This window comes from Danio rerio, chromosome 15, assembly GCF_052040795.2.
Source record: "Danio rerio strain M-AB ecotype USA chromosome 15, GRCz13ab, whole genome shotgun sequence".
In the NCBI taxonomy this organism is placed as follows: Eukaryota; Metazoa; Chordata; class Actinopteri; order Cypriniformes; family Danionidae; genus Danio; species Danio rerio.
The window spans coordinates 19,695,952-19,716,668 of NC_141035.1; the positions used below are offsets into that span (position 1 = coordinate 19,695,952).

Here is a 20,717-nt window from a genome sequence, read left to right on the forward strand (position 1 = left end):
ATTTTGAGCAGTATTGAGGTAATATTTGTTTATTGTACAATGAATACGCAGTTGTTATGATAACTGAAAACCTATTTTGCTTTGTCACTAACAACCAGCAATACAAGTGAAATAAAATAAACATTTGCACAAAAAAAAAATGACTTTCCTTCTGCTTAAAGTCTCTGGTTCAATAACTTGAATAAGTCAAGTTTTGAAGCATGTCAACAAGGCTCAACTACTAAACAAAACTTGAAACATTCCATAAAAGCAAAAACTGATCTGTAGCGTGGTTCACTTATGAAGCAACTGCCTGAAACCAACATTCTGAACAATGCTTTATAGCTGTAACATTTGCATTGTTGTTCTTCGATATGACATGACTCTAAAGTCTCAATCACTGTTTTAGTGTAAACCCCAAAATTGTCCCATACTTTTGATTTGACTTTTTCAGTTTCTTTCTTTTGTTGAACAAAAAATAATTTTTCAAGTTATACTTTGGAAAATTATGGCTTACTGACATCCAGACTTATTCTACTAATATGTAAATCAATAGGTCCAAGCAACCAGCACTCTAAAAAATATCTCAAACTCAAAAGGTTTTAACCCACATAATGAGGCAGTTGAAATTTTTGGGTGAACTAACCCTTTAAGAAACTAGCATATCAAACTGGACACAGCAGGAGTAAGGGTAAAAGTACAGCTAAAAACAGAATTCCCTCAATTTACTCAACCTCATCTTATTAAGTAGCCTCACATGGGCTTGGCTGAGCTTTTATTGTCTTTAAACGACACTAAGATTTGCATTCAGAAGTGCACCGTCATCCTACACACGACGATTAAATTGCTTTTATTATTTTTTTCCTTAGACGCCGGAGAGAGTAACTAAACTTCCTGCGTTTGCATTTCAAAGAAAGCTCTCCACACGGCCTGTTATGCTACATGTAGTTTATTCAATCTCTCGCCTACAGCAACATCAACCTATTAAACACTTCATTACTGTGCCACTCTTTCTATATGGAGCTGATGCAAGCTTGTTAGGCAAAGCATATGTGACTGATGATCTGCAGACATCTGCGTCGTGAACCATTCTGACAGTCATGTTGTACAGAACTGCCAAATGCACAATATCAATCAAATCAATGGGATCTCAGACAGGAGTAATGCACTGGTGGGATATTAAGGCCAGCTGTCCTCATGTGACCCATCTGCCTGAAGAGGAGACTGTAAGGAAATAGCTCTCCTCATGTTGAGGTTATGCATTAACCCATGCTGCTCAACAATTAGGATGGCTGGGACGATGCTTCAAATTGTGCTGCAACCCGAAGAATGGATGATGTCATGCTTGAATGTTGATAAATAAATCATATTTAAATGATTTCTGCTGTCTCATGTGATGCTAAAGACTGACATAATCGCCACAGAAAATTCAGTTTACGGTAACAGGAACAAATTACAATTTAAAATGCATTCAAATAGAACACACATTAGATGTCAATATTTCTAATCAAACAAATGCAGCTAATATAGACTTTTTGAAAACATTTAAGTGAAGACTACGTATATTAAACATCTGAACTTTTTTCACAATTTATAACGTAAAAAAAAATATTTTTCATAAACATTTTAAGTGTCGTATATTTCAAAATAGTAACTCATAAATATCACTTGGAATTTCACTTAAATTTCCCATTACAGATTCTTGTACAATAAAATCAAACTTTGCCTTACTTTTTAGTAAGTTATTATATATAGTAATTTTTTCATATTTAGACATTATGTGTAGTTAATGCTACTTTATTGAAAATCAAACTCACTATACATTAAACAAAGTTGAACTTTTATTAACAGAACTAATAAAATGGCTTAAACACGTCAATATACTGTGCTGTAACAGCACAAATCAAATAACACTTAATTAATTTGTTAATTTTCTTTTCGGATTAATCAGGGGTTGCCACAGCGAAATGAACCGCCAACTTATCTAGCATATGTTTTACGTAGCGGATGCTCTTCCAGCTGCAACCTATCACTGGGAAACATTTATACACACTCATTCACACACACACACACACACAATACGGACAATTTAGCTTACCCAATTCACCTATAGCGCATGTCTTTGGACTTGACAACTGACTCAGCCACTTTAATGTGGAGGCTGAAGTATGAGAATGAGCGCTATTCTGCTGAAGAATTTGTCCTCTCCTGTGGTTTGTAATGTAACGGGCAGCACAAATGTCTTGATACCTCATGCTGTTGATGTTGCTATCCTCTCTGCAGATCTCTCACACGCAACTTTACTAAATGTAACTCCAAACCATGATTTTTACTTCACCAAACTTGACTGATTTGTGTCAGAATCTTGGGTCTATGTGGGTTCAAATAGGTATTCTGCCGTTTTTGTGATAATTATGATGCAGTTCACTAGATGATTCACAAAAAAAAAAAATCTTACTTCGGCCACTTTTCCTAATTACCAACTAGAAGTCAAGTTATTATTAGCTGTTCTTACAACTGGGATCAACGACAAGACTTTAGTCAGGTAGTGTATAAAGATTGTATAATCTTTAGCATAATACGCAAACAGCCATAAACACTTTAAAATATGTATCATTCCTAAGGCTATTTAGATTATATAATTTAATGTTAAAAAGGTAAATGTCCTATTATATAGACACTATTAAATGTCCTATTAGGTAAATGTTCAAAATAAAATTTGACACAGATAAGGTACAATATAAATTTTATTTTAAATGGCTAAAACATTATTTGTGAATTTGTAAATAAATATTGCAACGCCGAAAATTGAGGTCATCTCCATGTACTGCACAATAGGTCGACATACTGGTTATTGTGACAGGTCTAGCTGTATGGTGATGCTTTCAGCTTAGAATTTCAGTGCCTGCTGTTCAACTGAACTAAATAGCTTTGATTTATACGTCTAAAAACAAAGCAAAACAATTAGATATTGATTCAGTAACGATATTACCGGCATTAGAATCTGGTATCATACCAAACCCAAAAATATCGAGCCAACAATAGCACTTACTGTAAACTTCCCTGACAGAGCTTTATGATCATTGGACCAAAGCAGACATCCTACAGTACCACACAGCACAATCTGCCCTCATACAGGCAATCATTTTCTTTACTCACACAGAGCAGGATACCAGTAATTTGCAAGAAAGCTTCAACTTCTTATTCTGGAATTTTGCCAGAATGAATTTACCAACATTTTTAATTAAAAAAGTCCCCACTAGGTTCCCAATTATCTGACATTTCCCTGATGTTCACTGACTAAAGGGCTGAATTTCCATGACCTATAATCAATAAACAAACATGCAGCTGTTGTGTAACAGAATTATCAGAATCAGAATTATTTTTGTTTGAAATCACTGAATTTATTGCAAAATTGACCAAAGTAAGATTTTAAGTCTAGGAGAAACTTGTTAAAGAACTAAGCACACACAAAAAAAAACAGCCACAGACAGAATTTTAACACAGTGCAAAACCCAACAGTCAACTGTATCAAGTGAAATGTGTAGTTAACTCAAAAAATATACTGAAAATTAATTCTACTCATTTGAAAAGAGTTTTGAACTCAGTGTTGAAGGTAATGGGTTAATTAAATACCTCATTACTTCAACCTAAATGGAGTAAGTTCACAGTACTCAAATAGATTAGTTTAACTCAAACCGTTTGAGGAAACCAATTGCTGCAAAGCATTTAAGTTGCTTAACTTATTGAGTTTTACAGTACTCAGTTGGTTCGAGTTCTCTTCATTTATTGGGTTTTACTGAGCTCAAATTGCTTTGTTTACTTAAAAGGATTAGGTTCACAGTACTCATTAGGGTTAGTTTTTGAATTTAAATGATTTGTTGCAATCGGTTTCCTCAAATGGTTTAAGTTTCCATAACTTTTTGGGTTTTACAGTGCAGGAACAGTCTGGTGATTGTGTATGCATTTAATTGCAGTGTCGACAAGTAGGAAAACAATACAATGGAACTGAAAAATAGCCTAATCACAAAGGTAGACCAGCCTTGTGCACTGAAAAAAAAAAGATTCATTGAATTTACTTTTCTTTTTTTAAGATAACTTGTTGAAAAAACAAACAAACTAAATTTAGTAATGTTTAACATAATTTGTTTGTTTAAATTCAACCCATATCAAATGTTTGCAATTATTTACCTTAAAAACATTTAGTAAATCCCAATGAATAATTTTTATCAGTGTGGAAAAATGTAACATTTTTCTTCCCATTTAGTTTTGTATTTTTTACCATAAAAACGTGATTGAAAAAAATGTGAGAAAAAAAACAGAAAAAAAAATAGACATCAACAAAGATAATTGGGAAGAAAAAATTCACATGACAAACAAAAATCCCAGATAGTCCATAACTTGGACAAAAAATATATTTTAAAAAATCCCTGACATTCAATGTCTGGAAGAGATCCGTCAAAATTCCATGATATTCCAGAAATTCCATGACCTCTAGAAAATCTGCACTTAGAACCAAATCCTGAAATTCTTTCACAAGAGTCTTCTGATGTTTGTTCTGATGTTTCTCTGAGCTTTCTATCTTGGATCACCCCATCTTTCCCATATCCGGTTGACAGAAGAATGCAGACTCTACCCACAGTCCTCTATGGGGCATTGTGGCCAACCCAAACAACTTTCCCAACTTCCCATTTTGGGTAATCGTTCTACTTTGAGGTGGTTCCGAGATTGGCCACCAGTATAAAGTGAACAATCATTGAAGCAGCACTGCTGATAGTGAGCAATGATCAAGCTATGGGTCTGCGGTTTCCCTTCCCCTTCTGAGGTGTGGGTGTACAAGTAAAATTACAAGTAAGAACTAAAAATACCTCTCAACTTCCTGAGGTTGCCCTCTGTTCTGTGTGAAAATACCAAGTCTTCAATGGCCGGCAGGAACATACGCACACTTCTCCATTCTTGCCATGTTATTGAGTGGGGAGGGGGATTGACTCTGGTACTTAGCCACTAGTGTCTTGTGCTTTTTCAGCTAACGCAGTCTCCTGCAAACCACTCCACCCTTTTTAAATGTCACCACAGTGAAAGGCAACAGTGTTATGAAATTGGTTTTTCTTCCTTTTAATGGCAATTTCTAAATTTCACTCACATATGACTCAAACTTCCTTTCAGACGCAACACCTAGTTAAAGACTCTGGAGTGGAAAAAACACACTAAACAAGCCTCAATTAAAGAGGTAGTTCCTCCAAAAAATGAAAATTACCTCATCATTTACTCTGCCTCATATTGATTTAAACCTTTATGTTGAATACAAAATAGGATGTTTTGAAAAATACTACTTGCGAGCACACATTGACTTTGACCATAGTAAAAAAATACTATCAAAGTCAATGAGTGCTACCAGTATTTTTCAAAACCCCTCATTTTTTTGTTCAACAGAAGTAAGAAACTAATAAAGGTTTTGACTAGAGATGCTCCAATTGATCAGCCAGAGATCGGTATTGGCTAATAATCAAATTTCACTACTCGATCAGTACTCACTTATCTGGTCGATCTCAAGAACCGATCCTAAGTGTTCGTTTAAGAGTTCACAAACAGAGAAAGACGCATGTGCATGCTCCGAGTTATGCATCCAGAGCGCATTCAGTCATTCATTCGTTTTCTTTTCGGTTTAGTCCGTTTATTAATCTGGGGTCGCCACAGTGGAATGAACAGCCAATTTATCCAGCATATGTTTTACACAGCGGATGCCCTTCCCATCACTGGGAAACATGCATACACTCTCATTTACACACATACACTACAGACATTTTAGCTTATCCAATTCACCTATACCACTTGTTTTTGGACTTGTGGGGGAAACCAGAGCATCTGGAGGAAACCCACACCAACACAAAAGCAATGTTTCCAAATTGCATTGTTAGTCATTTTTTCCCCCAATTTTTCTTATCATCTATTTTATCTATTATTTTTTGTAAAGCTCCTTCTGACCACAGATTTGGTACTTGGTATCAGCTGATCATCATGACAAGAAATTGGTACTGCGAAAAAAAAAATCCTGATCGGAGCATCCACAGTTTTGACCAAGTGAAGGGTGAGTAAATGATGACAGAATTTTCAATTTTGGGTTAACTTAAATAGTAAACCCCAGTAGCTCTGGTGGACTGATGAGGAGCGTAAATAATTATCCACTCCTGATTTCAGAAATCGATCCACGTTTGAACTTTACTTGAACAAAATGTTCTTCAAGGATTGCATCCACACAGTTCCAAGTTTCAGTTCTTTGGGATAAAAAAAACAATGCCACGCTGATTTCTACAGTAATAAGAACTGCAGAAAGACATAACCAGAAGTGTAAATGCTTCACTAGAATTTAAGCTAACAAAAGAAATGGCACATTTGAGTGATGGTATGACGCGAATAAAGAATACATTCACTGTAAAAAAAAATGCAAGGTTCCACACAATCCCTTTATCTCATCTCATTTTAAGTTGATTGAAGAATTAAGCTGGACCTAGCGCTGGGCGATTTTTCAAAAAAAAAAAAAAAATCTAGGTTTTTTATAAAGTTTGACCGATTCACGATTTCGATTTCTTTATTGTGTAACTAGTCAACTTCAAACATTACAACAACATGACTGAAGTAACATTCTCTTTATAAGTAACTTGAAAAACCATCTGGTTAAGGAACATTGTATTTTCAATGGCCATGCCATACATAAATTGGTCAACAAGGTGTAAATAAATGTAAAACAAATTCACAAGTTAAATATCGTTGCAGAAGATTATATATATATATATATATATATATATATATATATATATATATATATATATATATATATATAAATATATGTGTGTGTGTGTGTATGTGTGTAAATATTGCAATTGCAGGAATACAGAGGTTTTTTTTGCAAGTTTTGCTGAGCCTAGGAAAGATTGCCTGTCAGCTCGGCTTTAACTTTGTCTTCTTCTGATTAAATGACAGGTTGTAATGCTGCTGCCATTTTCTTAAAAAGATTCAGTGGAAGTAAAGGACTGAACATGGAAACTGTAAAGCCTAATTTAACCCAATGTGTGAAGTTGTGGACGTATAGCAGGAGCAAATACAAGCACCAGATGTGTTTCTAATATAAAATAATATATTTGTTCCATTTTTATCCCCCCCATCCTCCATCATCATGACATCATGGGGGCGGATACTTTCACTTTTCATTGCTACAGCTGCTCACCTCTGCTCGTGTTCAAACCAAACTAAGATCAGCGCAGTTCAAACTAAGATCGGTTTGGTTTCTCACATGACAGGTTTTTATGTCCTTCATACATGTTGAGTTTATCGACTTGATAAGGGAATATGTCTTGACAATCCACACAGACGTGACTTAGTAAAGCGTGAAGTCATGTAGGATTTTACTTGTTGCATTATTCTGAATGTAAATCCCCTCGTCAGGCAGCTGCTGCGCTCGTGCATCCAGGTTAATCATGAACAACTCAGTGCGCATGCGCTAGTTGCACTATTGCGGTCTGATTATGTTTCAATCAAGGTTTATATGCAAATACATAACATCTGTGCCAAACATTTCAACTGACGAACATATTAACAATAATACAACCGTATAGCCGAATTAAATGTATGCCATTGGCATGTTACAGCCCTAATGATTATGTGAAACTCCATATAGATAAATATTGCAATGATTTCGGGTACTTAATTAGCGATGCACGCACACATATATGCACAATCCTTAAATGCTCTGCTGATTTGCACTCTATAATACCTGTTTTATAACTTTAAACTATCAACAACCACTACTGAGCTATATTCTATCGATCGTTCCCGCTCCGTGATGGATTTTGGCATAGTCTATTTCACATGAGAAGGTAGGGGTGAGTGGAAGAAACCAAGTCGAGGGGAGAATATTTTCTACATAAATAATTTATGATTTCTTACGAGGCTCTGTACTAATTGTTCCACAGACCGGTACCGGTGGTTGGGTACCACTGGTATAGACCACATGAAGGCTGCACTAGACCATACGCTTGCGTTTGACGAAGAAGTATAAACTTAGCGGGGTCGCATAACTCCACACTTGGTAAAGAAAGTAATTAAAATAATTTACTTGGAAAAATTATCAATTACATGCTCTCAATGTCGATTTCGATTAATTGCCCAGCCCTAATGACACTCTAAAATCAATTTAACTCAAATTAAATGTAATTAAACTTTTATAAATGAATCGTATTTATAATTTCTTTAGCACATCTTCATGTCTCAAAGAACATCAGATAATAGCTGAAATATTGATACGAATCAATGCATCAACCAGTAAAAATGAATGCTTGAAATGCAAAGGTTGTACGTTTGATTCCCAGAAAATGCAAAAATTCACTTTGGATTTAAATGTCACTGATGAAATCATAACAACATATGACCAAAACATAAATACCGATACAATCAAGTGAAATAGTAATGTAAAAACCAAAATAGATAGCACATAAATAAACACTTCCCTTGTTCACTTTAAATAAACAGAAAGCAATTCACAGCGAGAAATACACACACTTCCTTTATACTCAACTCAACCAAATCTTGTGTCCATCTTATTAGTCACCTACTAAACAACCAAAATGAAGAAGTGGAGCAGCTTTCTAAAGGGCCTCACAGGCCTTTTGGTTTAAGCAAAAAGATCTGACTAGCTGCAACAATAGCACACCCGAAAGAAAGCTTGAGTTTTATGAGCTTACCAACAAGAGGCTTTCTGAGCCCACATCAAACCTCTCAGTAAACCCAGAAGACACCGATCAAATCTAAACGCTGCTCCTACTCCAGTGCAATTTACATCAATCATTGACTTTTCCATAAAGCTTGATTTAGCCTCATGGCCTGCGCAAACACACTCTCTGAAAATCTCCAGTGGGGATCCCAGGACCCCACTCAAGTAAAGACATGTTTTCATACCATTGTCAAGCAGGGCATGACGTGACTGAGGGACTTGAAAAAAAGCAGATAACACGCATACAATGTTGATATCAAGCTGGGAGTCATAGCAGAGAGAAGGATGAGGCGATTCAAGTCAAAACAGTGTGTCGGGAGTCCAAAAAAGGTACTGACCCTGTCCCAGATCCCACACTGGAATCCAAGGAGCCACTCAGGAGAAAGAATCCAACATAATTTCATCCAATGTCAAATGGTTTGTTCACTCCAAACATCTAAATTCATTTACTCAACTTCAAATGTCATTAAAAAAGTATCATTTAAACATAAATGAAATTATTTTCATGTCCAAGGTGCCGCCACTGAAAGACTAATGACAAAAAAAAATAATTTAAGGTCCTGTGAAATTAAAAAGTTTTTTAGATGTTAGTATCTGTATTGTTAGTTTTAAGGATATCTATAAGCTAGTGCACACTAAACATTTGCGTTTATAAGATATAAAACTAATATAAACATGTAAAGCACGTAGTTTGTTACTTCCGTCTAAATGGAGCAATAGTTTTGGTAATATCACCTCATACCACAGTTTCTTAACAAATTTTGACCAATCAAATGCTCTCTAGTATTTGATATGCCCCGCCCCCTTCAAGACGCTTCTCATTTGATGCTCTTGAGCTCCACCACTCTCACTGGCATAGAGGTGATAAAACAAAACGCTATTGTCTGTTTTATAAAAAGGGGCTACTCTATGTCCTACCCTCTCGCTGTTTCGGCAGCGGTTACATCGAACATTGAATAAAAATGCACATTTAAAAAGCACTTCACAGGAAAAATACACCAAAAACAAAAACAATGTGAATCTAGTGGTGATTTCATCTGAGGAGATGATTACACACAGTAAACAGCAGTGAGTTCGGTGAACTGATGACCTTCACGGCCACTTACTCATTTCTGTTCTGCTCAAATGTTAGCGGAAAATGGACATTTTTCAAATTTCAGTACCAACTGGTAATGAATTCCAGTATCGTGACAACACTGTCAGTGAGATTTGCTTTGTTTAAATGTAAATAAAATCCTGAACTCAATCTGTCCAGAGCAATCCTCCTGTCTGCTCGGAAGACCTGGGTGAGTCTGTTCAGTTACTTGCACAGATCAAACGTTTTACTTCACAAGAACTTAGTTTACCATGAGAAGCAACGGGAAATAATATTATTTTGTCTGTATGTGTTTTTATGACTCAAATTGCTGGTGGCATGTTTGTGCCAATACCCTAGTGGTTAGTGCGTCGACACACATAGCGACTAGAGTTCAATTCCCAGCTCAAGGTCCTTTGCCGGTCTTTTACCCACACTTTCCCATCTGTAAAATCTCTACTGTCCTATATCAAGAAGTGTGAAAATATCTAAAAACAATAATAATAATAATAATAATAATGGTGGCATTTTACAAGACAAGGACCACTGTTTCAGCAAAAAATATATGACTAAATAAGTAATCTCTGACTGCATAAGGGTGAATTATGCCGAGTTCAGCTTGCATGATTTTCAAAGTATGTCATGGATGTTTTCACACTGCATGACTATCTGGGTTAGCGTTCTGTCGGTGCTGTGTTTTTACTGTAAGATGGATGGGCGACCACACTGCATGACTTTAAAATAGGAAAAATTACAGAAAACTTTGTCTAAACTACGTCTCACAAGCAAACAAATGCGAGAAGTGAAATGAAAACAACGCAAGGTCACATAATATATCTTTCGTAATTAAGTACAAATGGAAAAAGAAGGCATTGGCTTTAGAAACTTGTGTTGCTCACCTAGCCTTTGGAGAAAATTAGCAACCTCTCATTTTTAACTTCTCCCCCAGCTTCCCGCTGGCCTGCAGGTACCCGTACTAGTGGATGCTGCTCTCTCATTGGCTGCAGGTGATCGCGAATGTTATTTTTAATAAGAGCACATTTCACACGGCATGATTTGAATTGCTGACAGCTCTAGATATTTAGCATGCTAAATATCTCACGGGTGTCGGCAACTCATCGGCGATTCTCTCAAATCTCTTCAGTGATAGTTCACACTGTGTGATTGTCACTAGCGGGAACGAGCACCAATTTGCCTGTAAGTTCAGGTATTTGTCGGTAATTTCTCAAAACCTGTCGGCGAGTCAAAATCAGGGCTAAAATCATGCAGTCTGAACTCAGCATTAAACATAGTTTAACGCATATTATGACATTTTCACCACTAGAGGGAGTGTATTCACCACAAACAATGGTGTAGTTTGATGACTCCATGACTGAGTGTGAAATCAAAGTTGTTGTCTTCTTTATATTGTACAGAGCTCCTTCAGAAATCTTTTTTTAATGGATGGATTTTAACTGATTGCTGAAGCATGATGAGAAATTAATGTGAAATCACCAGACCTATTACTAAGCCACAGTCGACTGCTTCTGGTCTAAATCATGTGGGGAAGAAGCAAAGTGATGCATTTATGTGTTTATGCTAAACACATTTCATGGTTCTGTTATAATGCAACTGTTTACAGTCTAATAAAATGCACAACCTATTAAAGCATGTTTAATGTTTTCATGTTTTTTTATTAATTAAAACTGGAAATCTATGATGTATGATGTCATTAACATAATGATGATACAAGAAATGCTTGTTTTACTAATTAAAATTGCTTATTTCTCTGGATCTGGTCTTCAAAATATTTGGGATATTGTAAGTATGTACGTCAGTAAATAAATATATATATATATATATATATATATATATATATATATATATATATATATATATATATATATATATATATATATATATATACTGTTCTAGTAGTTTTAGAATATTTTAATACAAAATTCTTACAAAATGTGCCTTTAATTAACAGCATTTTTTTTGTTTTAGCACAAACTATTCCTCAAGTTTTGCCCAAGCTTGCATTAGCTGCACATTTAAATGTATATTTCACAGACAAAATAATAATAACAGAAATCCTGCCATTAAATGCAAAGATAAACCTGCACGACTTTCCTCCTCCACAAAAAAAACACAAAAGTGTGTTGTTAACAAGACCATAAAGAACTGACACTCTCACAGCCTCAGTCACCATTCACATTCATTAAGCATTTTTGCATACAATGAAAGTGAATGGAGACTCACTCATTCTGGTTAGCATCTGCTTTTGTATTGCAAAGCAGCAGGTTTATAAGGGTGAACGTTTATATACATTTACTGTGCATTCAAGTAACGTTAGATTCAGATGAATCGTGCATATTGGTTGACTAATACAATGTTGAGACATCAGCGGTGCATTTAAACGCTATTTAAAACGCACGCATGCTTATATTAGCACACTCACTGGGACTTCCTAAAATCCGGGAATGTTTTGGGAAATTCTTGAGGAGCCCAAACAACACTGAGCTAAACATATACTAACGTTAGCTAGGTCGCTACAACTAACGGTCTGTAAAGTCAACAGTTTAATCTGAGGTAAATAAACAACACTCTTATCCTGAAAATCGCGCAATCCTCGATATACAAGACAACCCCGCGAAGAGGCAAGCCCCAGTTCCTCCCCACCCCCCAAAAAACGTGTAGAGATGCGTTAAAACGTCAACATTTCGTCGACTGCTTACCATTTTATTCGAGTCCATGGTTCAAGCGGGGTTATGGAAGTGAAGGTGAACACCGGCTCCCTGCTCGGGGATCAAAAACAGACTGTGAATCCGCCGAAGGAGGCGGAGGAGAGAGCTGGAGCGGCCCGTTAACTCAACATGTGTCCGGGTCAGTATCGAATAGTCTCTCTCTCTCCCTTTCTCCTTTTCTTTCCCGTTCCGTTCTCTTATTTCCCCCGCGCGCGCCCGAGATCCGATTGGCAGATGGCGAGACTCACAAGAAGCCTCTAGAAAAGCAGAGCGTGTCATAAACGTTTTATAAAGTGTTCAGACGCCAGACTAAATGCTCTCTGACAGGTACCGAGCACAAAACACAGATTGTAACGCTTAGAGGAGGAGTTCTTCTTGGGTTGATGTCATTTGCCAAGCTTTTGACTTAAAAGGAGAACGATTCTGTCAAAGGTTGCACCAGTAAAAACAAACGCAAGTAGAAATGTTTGGGTGATGCAATGTTTTTAGCACACAGTGAGACTAAAATAAGGTTTAAATGCTTGTAATGCTCTAAAACTTTACTGTAGTTATGCAAAAGCAAAACACACTCATAATGCATGACAATCTGATTTATAGATGTATAGAGTCATATATATCTGTAAATTAACCATTTTTCATACTATTATTTTTAAATGCATGCTTTTGAATTGCATTATAAAGTCTTGATCTTTCTTTTAAAACTTGAGATGTTGATAAGTTTTAAAAAAAGACTTCTAAAAAGATTTTTAATTATTTAAAGTCATATACTGCCTGGGTTGGTGTTGTAAATTGTACACAAACCTGGAAATAAACAACCAGAACTTTGTTATTTTAAGGACTTTATTTTCTATATATTATTTCTAATCGAATGTGTTGTTTAAAGCTACTAAAATGTCAATAAAAGTCACTGTGTTAAACTGCAGACTTGATTTTCAACATCATAAAGTAAACAGAGCAGATTAAAGTTTAATTATGCAATTTCATGAAGAAATAAATGAATTATTGTATATTTGTTTTACAATGCATTTATGTAGGTTGATTATAAATATGCAGAATGCAAGAGCTGATTGATTTTTTTATTTTATTTTATTTGAATTAACGTTTACAGAAAAGAAGAAATGTACAATATAAATCAGGAAGTAATCTGTAAGAAACTGAAATACAAGTACCTTCAATTACAAAGTGATAAGAACAACAAGTTACAAATAAGAAAAAGAAAAATATTTAAAACAAAATAAAGAAAGGGGAAGTACAAAATAAGCACAGAAAGCATCTAGCAACTACTCACTGGAAGCATGATATTTTCATACGTTTCTATTAACTTGCTGAATTTTTTGTTCTTAGATAAACGTATAGCTTCAAGCAAGAAATAAATTTCATTTAAAAAAATGGGCAAATGAGGGGGGATTTAAGAAATTTTTGCTTGTGGACAAAGATTTTCGCATATAATAAAAAAAAGTTATATATTCTTAATTTTTTTTTTACTAAAATAAAAACAAATATTATCTTTCAATTTAAAGTTTTGCTTTGTTAATTGTAATTTATTAAAATATTTATATAAATCTGACCAAAACTTTTGTGAGATTTTACATGTAAAAAGTCAAAGTTTCCTCACTTTCCTGACAGCAAGAACAAATCTATGCAATATCAGTAAATTTTGACACAAATGCATTGACCCGGTATATTTTGTGTAGAATTGTAAAATGAATTTCCTTTGCTTTAAGAGCTGATTGATTACATTCCAGTTTGAATACTTTCTTGCACGAGATCACGTGTGTGATGTTGGTCAATAGCGCCCTCGCCTGGTTGTTTTAAAAGCTCAGGAGAATGAGCTGCTATGTTGTATTTAATCCAACAGGTGCTCATGTGTAACAGGAGAGCTAAATAAAGATTATTTTAATGATGGATATAAAAATGTGAGAGTATATGGAACATTTTACCAGAAACCTACATTATCTGTCCTTGAATAAAAATATAAATACACTGAATAAAAAGTATTTAATGCCGAAAAATGTCTAAAATGGACTGATGGTTTATTTCTGTGAGCTGTCCTGTAAAGGAATATGTCATTCATTTGGTTCACAGATTTTTTTTCTTTATTAAAACACTTTACAGATGTACAAACCCTCTTATTGTCCTCAGCCTAATTGAACCTACAACTTTAATCGTTTTGTTATGCTAAAAACTGTTATTTAGGGGGGAAAAAACTTTAGAAATAGCACGTTTTAAATGTTATCATTCACATCAATTGATCAAAAATCTAAAATTATAAATAAATTCTACAAATAACTACTATTTTACAATTGTCCGCATGTTTCTGTCAGGCCTGTCACATTTGCATTAATTTTAACAAAAATGTGTGCAATAGATCTTTTTTATTTATTTTTATTTTTTATTTAAGAATGAAAACCGCAACCACAGTCAGGAGATCAATATAAGCGAGATACACAATAAGGTTACAAGCTACATTAGCTGCAGAAAGAAAAAAAAAGACTAACAAAACAACGAAAGGGGTAAGTAAATTACAATTGTACAAAAGTGTATGAAAATAAATTAATTATGAGCCTTACAGGAAAGCTATCTAGCTAAAATTAGAAACAATAGACAAGTTCTTCATGCAGTACCAAGAATCTGACATTTTTTGTTGTTACATATACAGAAAGATTTGTGCAGTGAGTCCACTTCAATTACAAAATGTCTAAAAGTAGAGATTGAAGACATGCATTTTGTTTCTATATAAAAAATTCCAACCAAGATAAAAAATGTTGAAGATAAATTCTTTACATTTAAGTGCAGAATCTGAGTAAAAACAAATAATTTAATTTAAACTAAACGATGCAAAGGAAGAAGGAGTGTTTAAATAATGATACAGGTCGAAACAAAATTTCGAAACAAATTGCATGCAATAGACCTTTAAGGTCTATTGCATGCAATTTCTCAGAGGAAGTGATATCATTTGATGGAGGAGAAGCTGACAGTGATCAACAATGCGTTCTATCGCAAGGATGCTTATGATTTTTTTTTTGAAGAGGACATGCTTAAAAGTCAGGCCCTGTCACATTTTTATAAGTGAAAATGTGGTAGAATGTCCAATATAAATAATAAATCTCAACATTGCTAAATGACATGGACAGATGCCAAATGGCAGCGCAGGTGTGCCCACAATCATAGAAAATAATGTTTAGAGTTCTTAAAGACGTGACGTGATGATTCTCTTCTGGTTTGCTATGGGCTTTAAGGAGCAGTTTTCAGAACACAATACAAAATGCAGGATATACAGATTTTACATTTAATCAGCACCACCACAAACTGTGTGTTTCACTTCCACCATAATTTCTCTTGAGTGAAAAGATGCTAACCTAAACTTTAAAACTCAATTTGTTTATATGGAGGCTGATTTTAATTTCTGTCTGTGCCTTCACAAAATTCAAGTGCACACCAAATGCAGCCTGCGCAAATAAATCGCACTATTCCTGAGTAAATAGATGCTGGAACATTTCAAGTTTACTCAATTTTTTCGTGCAAATTCAACTCACATTATATGTGGATTCATGTCATGGGTATGCTTCCTAGAGCGTAGCTGTGCTTTATCTGCTTCAGGAAGGCTGAAAAACAGAGTAGATTCATACACGGCAGTGTCTGGTGTGAATGCACCATTAGAGTGCATTTTGATGGTGCAGACATCCCAAGTCTCCCAGAAGTTCCAGGGAGCATCCCGCATATACATAGAGACTCTTGGATGCCTGCAAACGAATGATAATCTCCTGGAAATTGCGCGTCACTCCCCCCACCCCCCGGTCCTCAAATAACACCCCCACCCCGACCCCTAAACTTTCGCAAATCATCTATGTCACACCGGGAAAATCACTTTCCCAACTTGGATTTTTGGAGGATGTTACATATTGTCAAAGATATATCTGTATTTAGTTTTGTTGTTGTTGTTGTTGTTGTTTTAAATAATTTAAAAATGTCCTTTTGATACTGTTGACCTAAATGACCACCAACAAACTGCATATTCAGGGCAATAGCCATTTGGGTAATTCAGTACTTATGAAAAAAGCAATAAGACTTGGTCCTGTATCAATAGAACAACCCAACACTTACCTAAATATTCAAAGAAAACAAAGTTATTTGAAAGATTAGACACTTTACTTTGATTTAATACAGTGGTTCTCAAACTTTGGTACGTTTACCACTAGTGGTACGCAGGCTTCCTTCTAGTCGTACGCGGAGAAATTAAATATGTCATGTACATGCTACACGCATTTAAAAATTTATCAAAAATTATGTATATAATATGTCATATAGCCTATATTTCTGAGGTAATCTGCCACGTTTTTTTTAACTGTGCAGAGTTGTAGCTGCTTTACTGGGCCTACTACGCTACTGTATTTCAATACTGCTCATTTTGGTGGTACTTGGAGAGACAATTTTTTTCTGAGGTGGTACTTGATGAAAAAAAGTTTGAGAACCGCTGATTTAATACATTAGTCATGCATATAAAGCCGCTTTTCCACTATTGTGCTGAACTGTTCTTTATATTGAACCGTTCCATTCAGTGCCAAACTGGGCCAAACAGCACGGATGCGGTTTCATTTTCCACTCTTGTGCTCAGAGATGCACTGATCCCGATACTTAGATTGGATATCAATTCGACGCTGCATATTTTTGCTTGATTGGGTATCGCCAGCTGGTACCAATCCAAATCTGTGTAATTTGTAAGCCAACAAAAGCCACAAAGGTAGCCTATTAAAAGACACTAGATGGTTGTCATATAGGCCTACTATATCCTAAATGTTCTGAAGCCGCTTTAAAGTTTATTGTGAAGTACAGATGAATATTCATATGGTTAAATTCATGTTCAGCGCTTTCCGCCGCTGTACCTGTCAATAATTCTACATTCATTCACAATTCAAATTGCATGTCACATTCATGACAACACGAAACACTCTCCAAGACTAATTGTTCCTGTTAATATAAGTAATTGGTGGAGAAATGCATTAAGTTTTGCATTAATTGGGTTCATTTTGACCTGCAACACGGAGATAATTTCTGTTTTAAGATCATGTTGCGCTCTGTCGGTGCATCCCTAGTTGTGCTGCAACAGAGCTCTTTGGAACGTTACACAAAGCATGCAATAAACTCACGCTCAGTCAGGCGAAATATAGGTCTCATTGCCTAGGATGTCAAATTAATCAAGCTCTAGCCACGAATAAAACAATAGGCTATTTTGTTATTTTAAGAATTTAGATGACGAGTTAGTAATTATATCATACATGGTTCATTCATTCATTCAATTTCTTGTCGGCTTAGTCCCTTTATTAATCCGGGGTCGCCACAGTGGAATGAACCGCCAACTTATCCAGCAAGTTTTTACACAGTGGATGCCCTTCCAACCGCAACCCATCTCTGAGAAAATCATACATGGTTAATTATATTAAAATCAATGAAATAATAACTTTAATAAATAAAATAGGTTTGTAAGAATGTGGTGTGAATGTGATTTTCTTCTCTGCCAGAGACTGTTCTATGGTTTTAAAACCCTTTTCAAGTTTAGAGGATGTCTAATGACTAGCGCGCTTATGATGAGCCAGCTGTGGTAGCTTGGCAACAGGGCCGCAATGTCAAATCACAGAATTTGTTGGCAAAGTTCAGCACGGTTTTGTAACCGTGCCGAGAATTCCAGGCCGAGATTGGTTTGTAATCGTGCCGCGCCGTTCCAGGCTCAGTGGAGAAACAACTGTAGCGTACCGAAGTGTTCTTAGAACAGTTTTGCACGATAGCGTTAAAGCGGCTTAAGTTATTGATTTAGTCCAGTAATATATTAATATCAATTATTATATTTATCTTTTTCTGCTTAAGTCTGTTCTACAGCAAGATGAGTTTTAAAAGTTCAGAGAATCATCCAAAAACGCGCACAAAATGTGGACAGGATACCAGTCAATGTTTACATAAACTATGCCACCCAAATCACTCATGGAGGAAAAATGTGCCAGCAGGGAGGAGGAGTGAGGGGGGGAAAGGAGGGGGTACCAAACAAAGCAAGCTTTTTAAAGGCCAATCACTTCCTGGTACCGTGTGGTAGGACCATCAGGACACTTTACACTACTGTGCTTCAGTGGTCAAGCAGATTCCACTCGGAGAGAGCATTCGCCTGCAGTGAAATGAAACTTTTAGAGAGTCACTGCCCACACACTGTCTGTGTTTGACTGTCTCACACTGACCACAGGGCTGGACAACTGCAGACTCCTCAGCTAATGACACACACTTTAGATAATGAAAAAATGATAATGTTAGCGTGGATCAGAGCACATTGGATCAACCATCACTGTATGACTGTGACCTTTGCTGCTACCCACAGGATTCCCACATATGTTGACAAAGGAATTTTCTCAAATGCCTCTTAAGAGGCAGTTTTTAGCTGCTGAATTGGTGTAATGATGAGAGCGAGTGCTTTGATTTTGATGATGCATTAAGGGTGAAACTCGATCTTAAAATTGGAATTACAGAACTAAATTATGCAGGGAAAATCATTTGAAAGAAGAAAAATAATAATAAACAGCTCTTTAAATAAAGTAATAGAAAATAAATTCCATGACGTTGGTTTTCCAAGAAAATAAACATTTAAACAATTTAAACATTACTAACTAAAGAAGAAAAAAGTGTGAGATTTTTGTAAATAAATAAGTAAACAAAATTATTTCCACTTTTAAGTTGATATCGCAATGCTCAAGTCCGAAATAGTCACATCGCAGGCATCTGCAATGTAGTTGGGATAATAGTTGACCAGACATTACATTTAATAAAATACTGGAGTCATTTCTACATTTAACCTTAAAGTAAACGTTTATTATTTGCATGTCTTTTTAAGAACTGGGCCATGTAATCATTTCAAGCAAAATGAAGCCATTTGGGCAAAGCAAATTAAACGTTTGTTGTCTAAAGATCACAAGATCGTACATTATATAATTATTTACTCACTAAAAATGATACAGTGTTAATATTATTTTTATACGGTAGTTATTTACTTTGTGTTGCTAAATACTGTTTAACTCCTCAGTAAATCCTGAACCATTGTTTATTTTGTTTGTAAACTTTGTTTGTTATTTTTAAATGATATTTTATGCAGATACACTCCCCTACATAATCATCCAAATCAATCTAAAAAGTTATGAATTCTTTACAAGCTATTCAACTCATCTGGTAAAATTGCATTAAAGAGCCCATATTATGGGTTTTTGAAAATTCCCCTCCATGTAGTGTGTAACACAGCTCTAAGTGAAGTGAAGTATCCAGCTAAGGCTTAAATCTGTTAGTGTACAGTGTTTAAAACGGTTGATTCATCTATAAAAGAGTCGACTCATAGTGCTTCAAACGAGTCGCCTTGATACCGATTCATTAGGTGTTTCGCCATGACGTACGAACGAAACCAAGTTATTCACTTGCACGCGCAAACCCGGGAGATTTCAAACCTGAGGCCCCGCCCTCTGACGCAGAAACCCAGACACACACACAAACACACACACACACAAACATGCCGGTCGATTGAAGTCACACTGCAGATGGATATATTGAGTCTCTACCCAAACATGAAACCTCAGCATTATAGCCAAGCAGTTGGAAACTACTGGAAACTTCTGGAAACTACATGCTACAAAGAATACTTCATCAGCGTTTGTTAAAGGAAGGATCAGTAAAGAGTAACTTATTGATGGACGTCAGGATTTTTCTTCCTCCATTTCTCAAGTGTAAGTATGTGCAATTAAAGTTGCCTCGTTGACTCTAGCTTGCAAATGTATTTAGTTGTGTTTTGTTACTTGTAACCGCGTGTACTGTATCAGGTTAACTGGCTATATTCTCTTATCGCGTGCAAAGTCACGTTAAAAACGCGACGCTTGCTGCGTTAACGGAGCTCCGTGGACGAGGAGTAGTGTGTGTGTCTGTGTGTGCGCGCGCTGTCGTCCGGAGGTTTGTGTGTGTGTGTGTGTGTGTGTGTGTGTGTGCGCGCGTTGTCGTCCGGAGCAGGGTTAAGTGCGTGTGTGTGTGTGTGTGCAATATGTGTGTGTGTGTGTGTGTCTGTGAAAATAGCAGAGTGAGAAGCTAGGAGATCTCCTCAACTGCTTTTGGAGTTTTTGCTCAAAATAGTTAGTCGTCGGTATTTTCAAGTCCA

The 20,717-nt window shown here is 35.8% G+C and overlaps 1 protein-coding gene and 1 long non-coding RNA gene across 5 annotated transcripts in view; one reads left to right on the forward strand and one right to left on the reverse strand.

Moving 5' to 3' along the window:
* The window catches only part of hip1 (huntingtin interacting protein 1), an 89,706-nt gene that overhangs the window by 61,227 nt on the left and 7,762 nt on the right, over positions 1-20,717 (reverse strand). Inside the window, exon 1 of one of the 4 annotated variants that reach the window (XM_087283369.1) lies at positions 12,539-12,699. Within the exon in view, the coding sequence (XP_087139495.1) occupies positions 12,539-12,556 (18 nt within the window). The 5' untranslated portion in view covers positions 12,557-12,699. 4 annotated transcript variants of the gene reach the window in all.
* Positions 12,537-19,168, forward strand: LOC147840587 (uncharacterized). The gene is made up of 2 exons (XR_015509250.1): positions 12,537-12,686; positions 14,949-19,168. It is a non-coding gene; the product is annotated as an uncharacterized LOC147840587 (long non-coding RNA).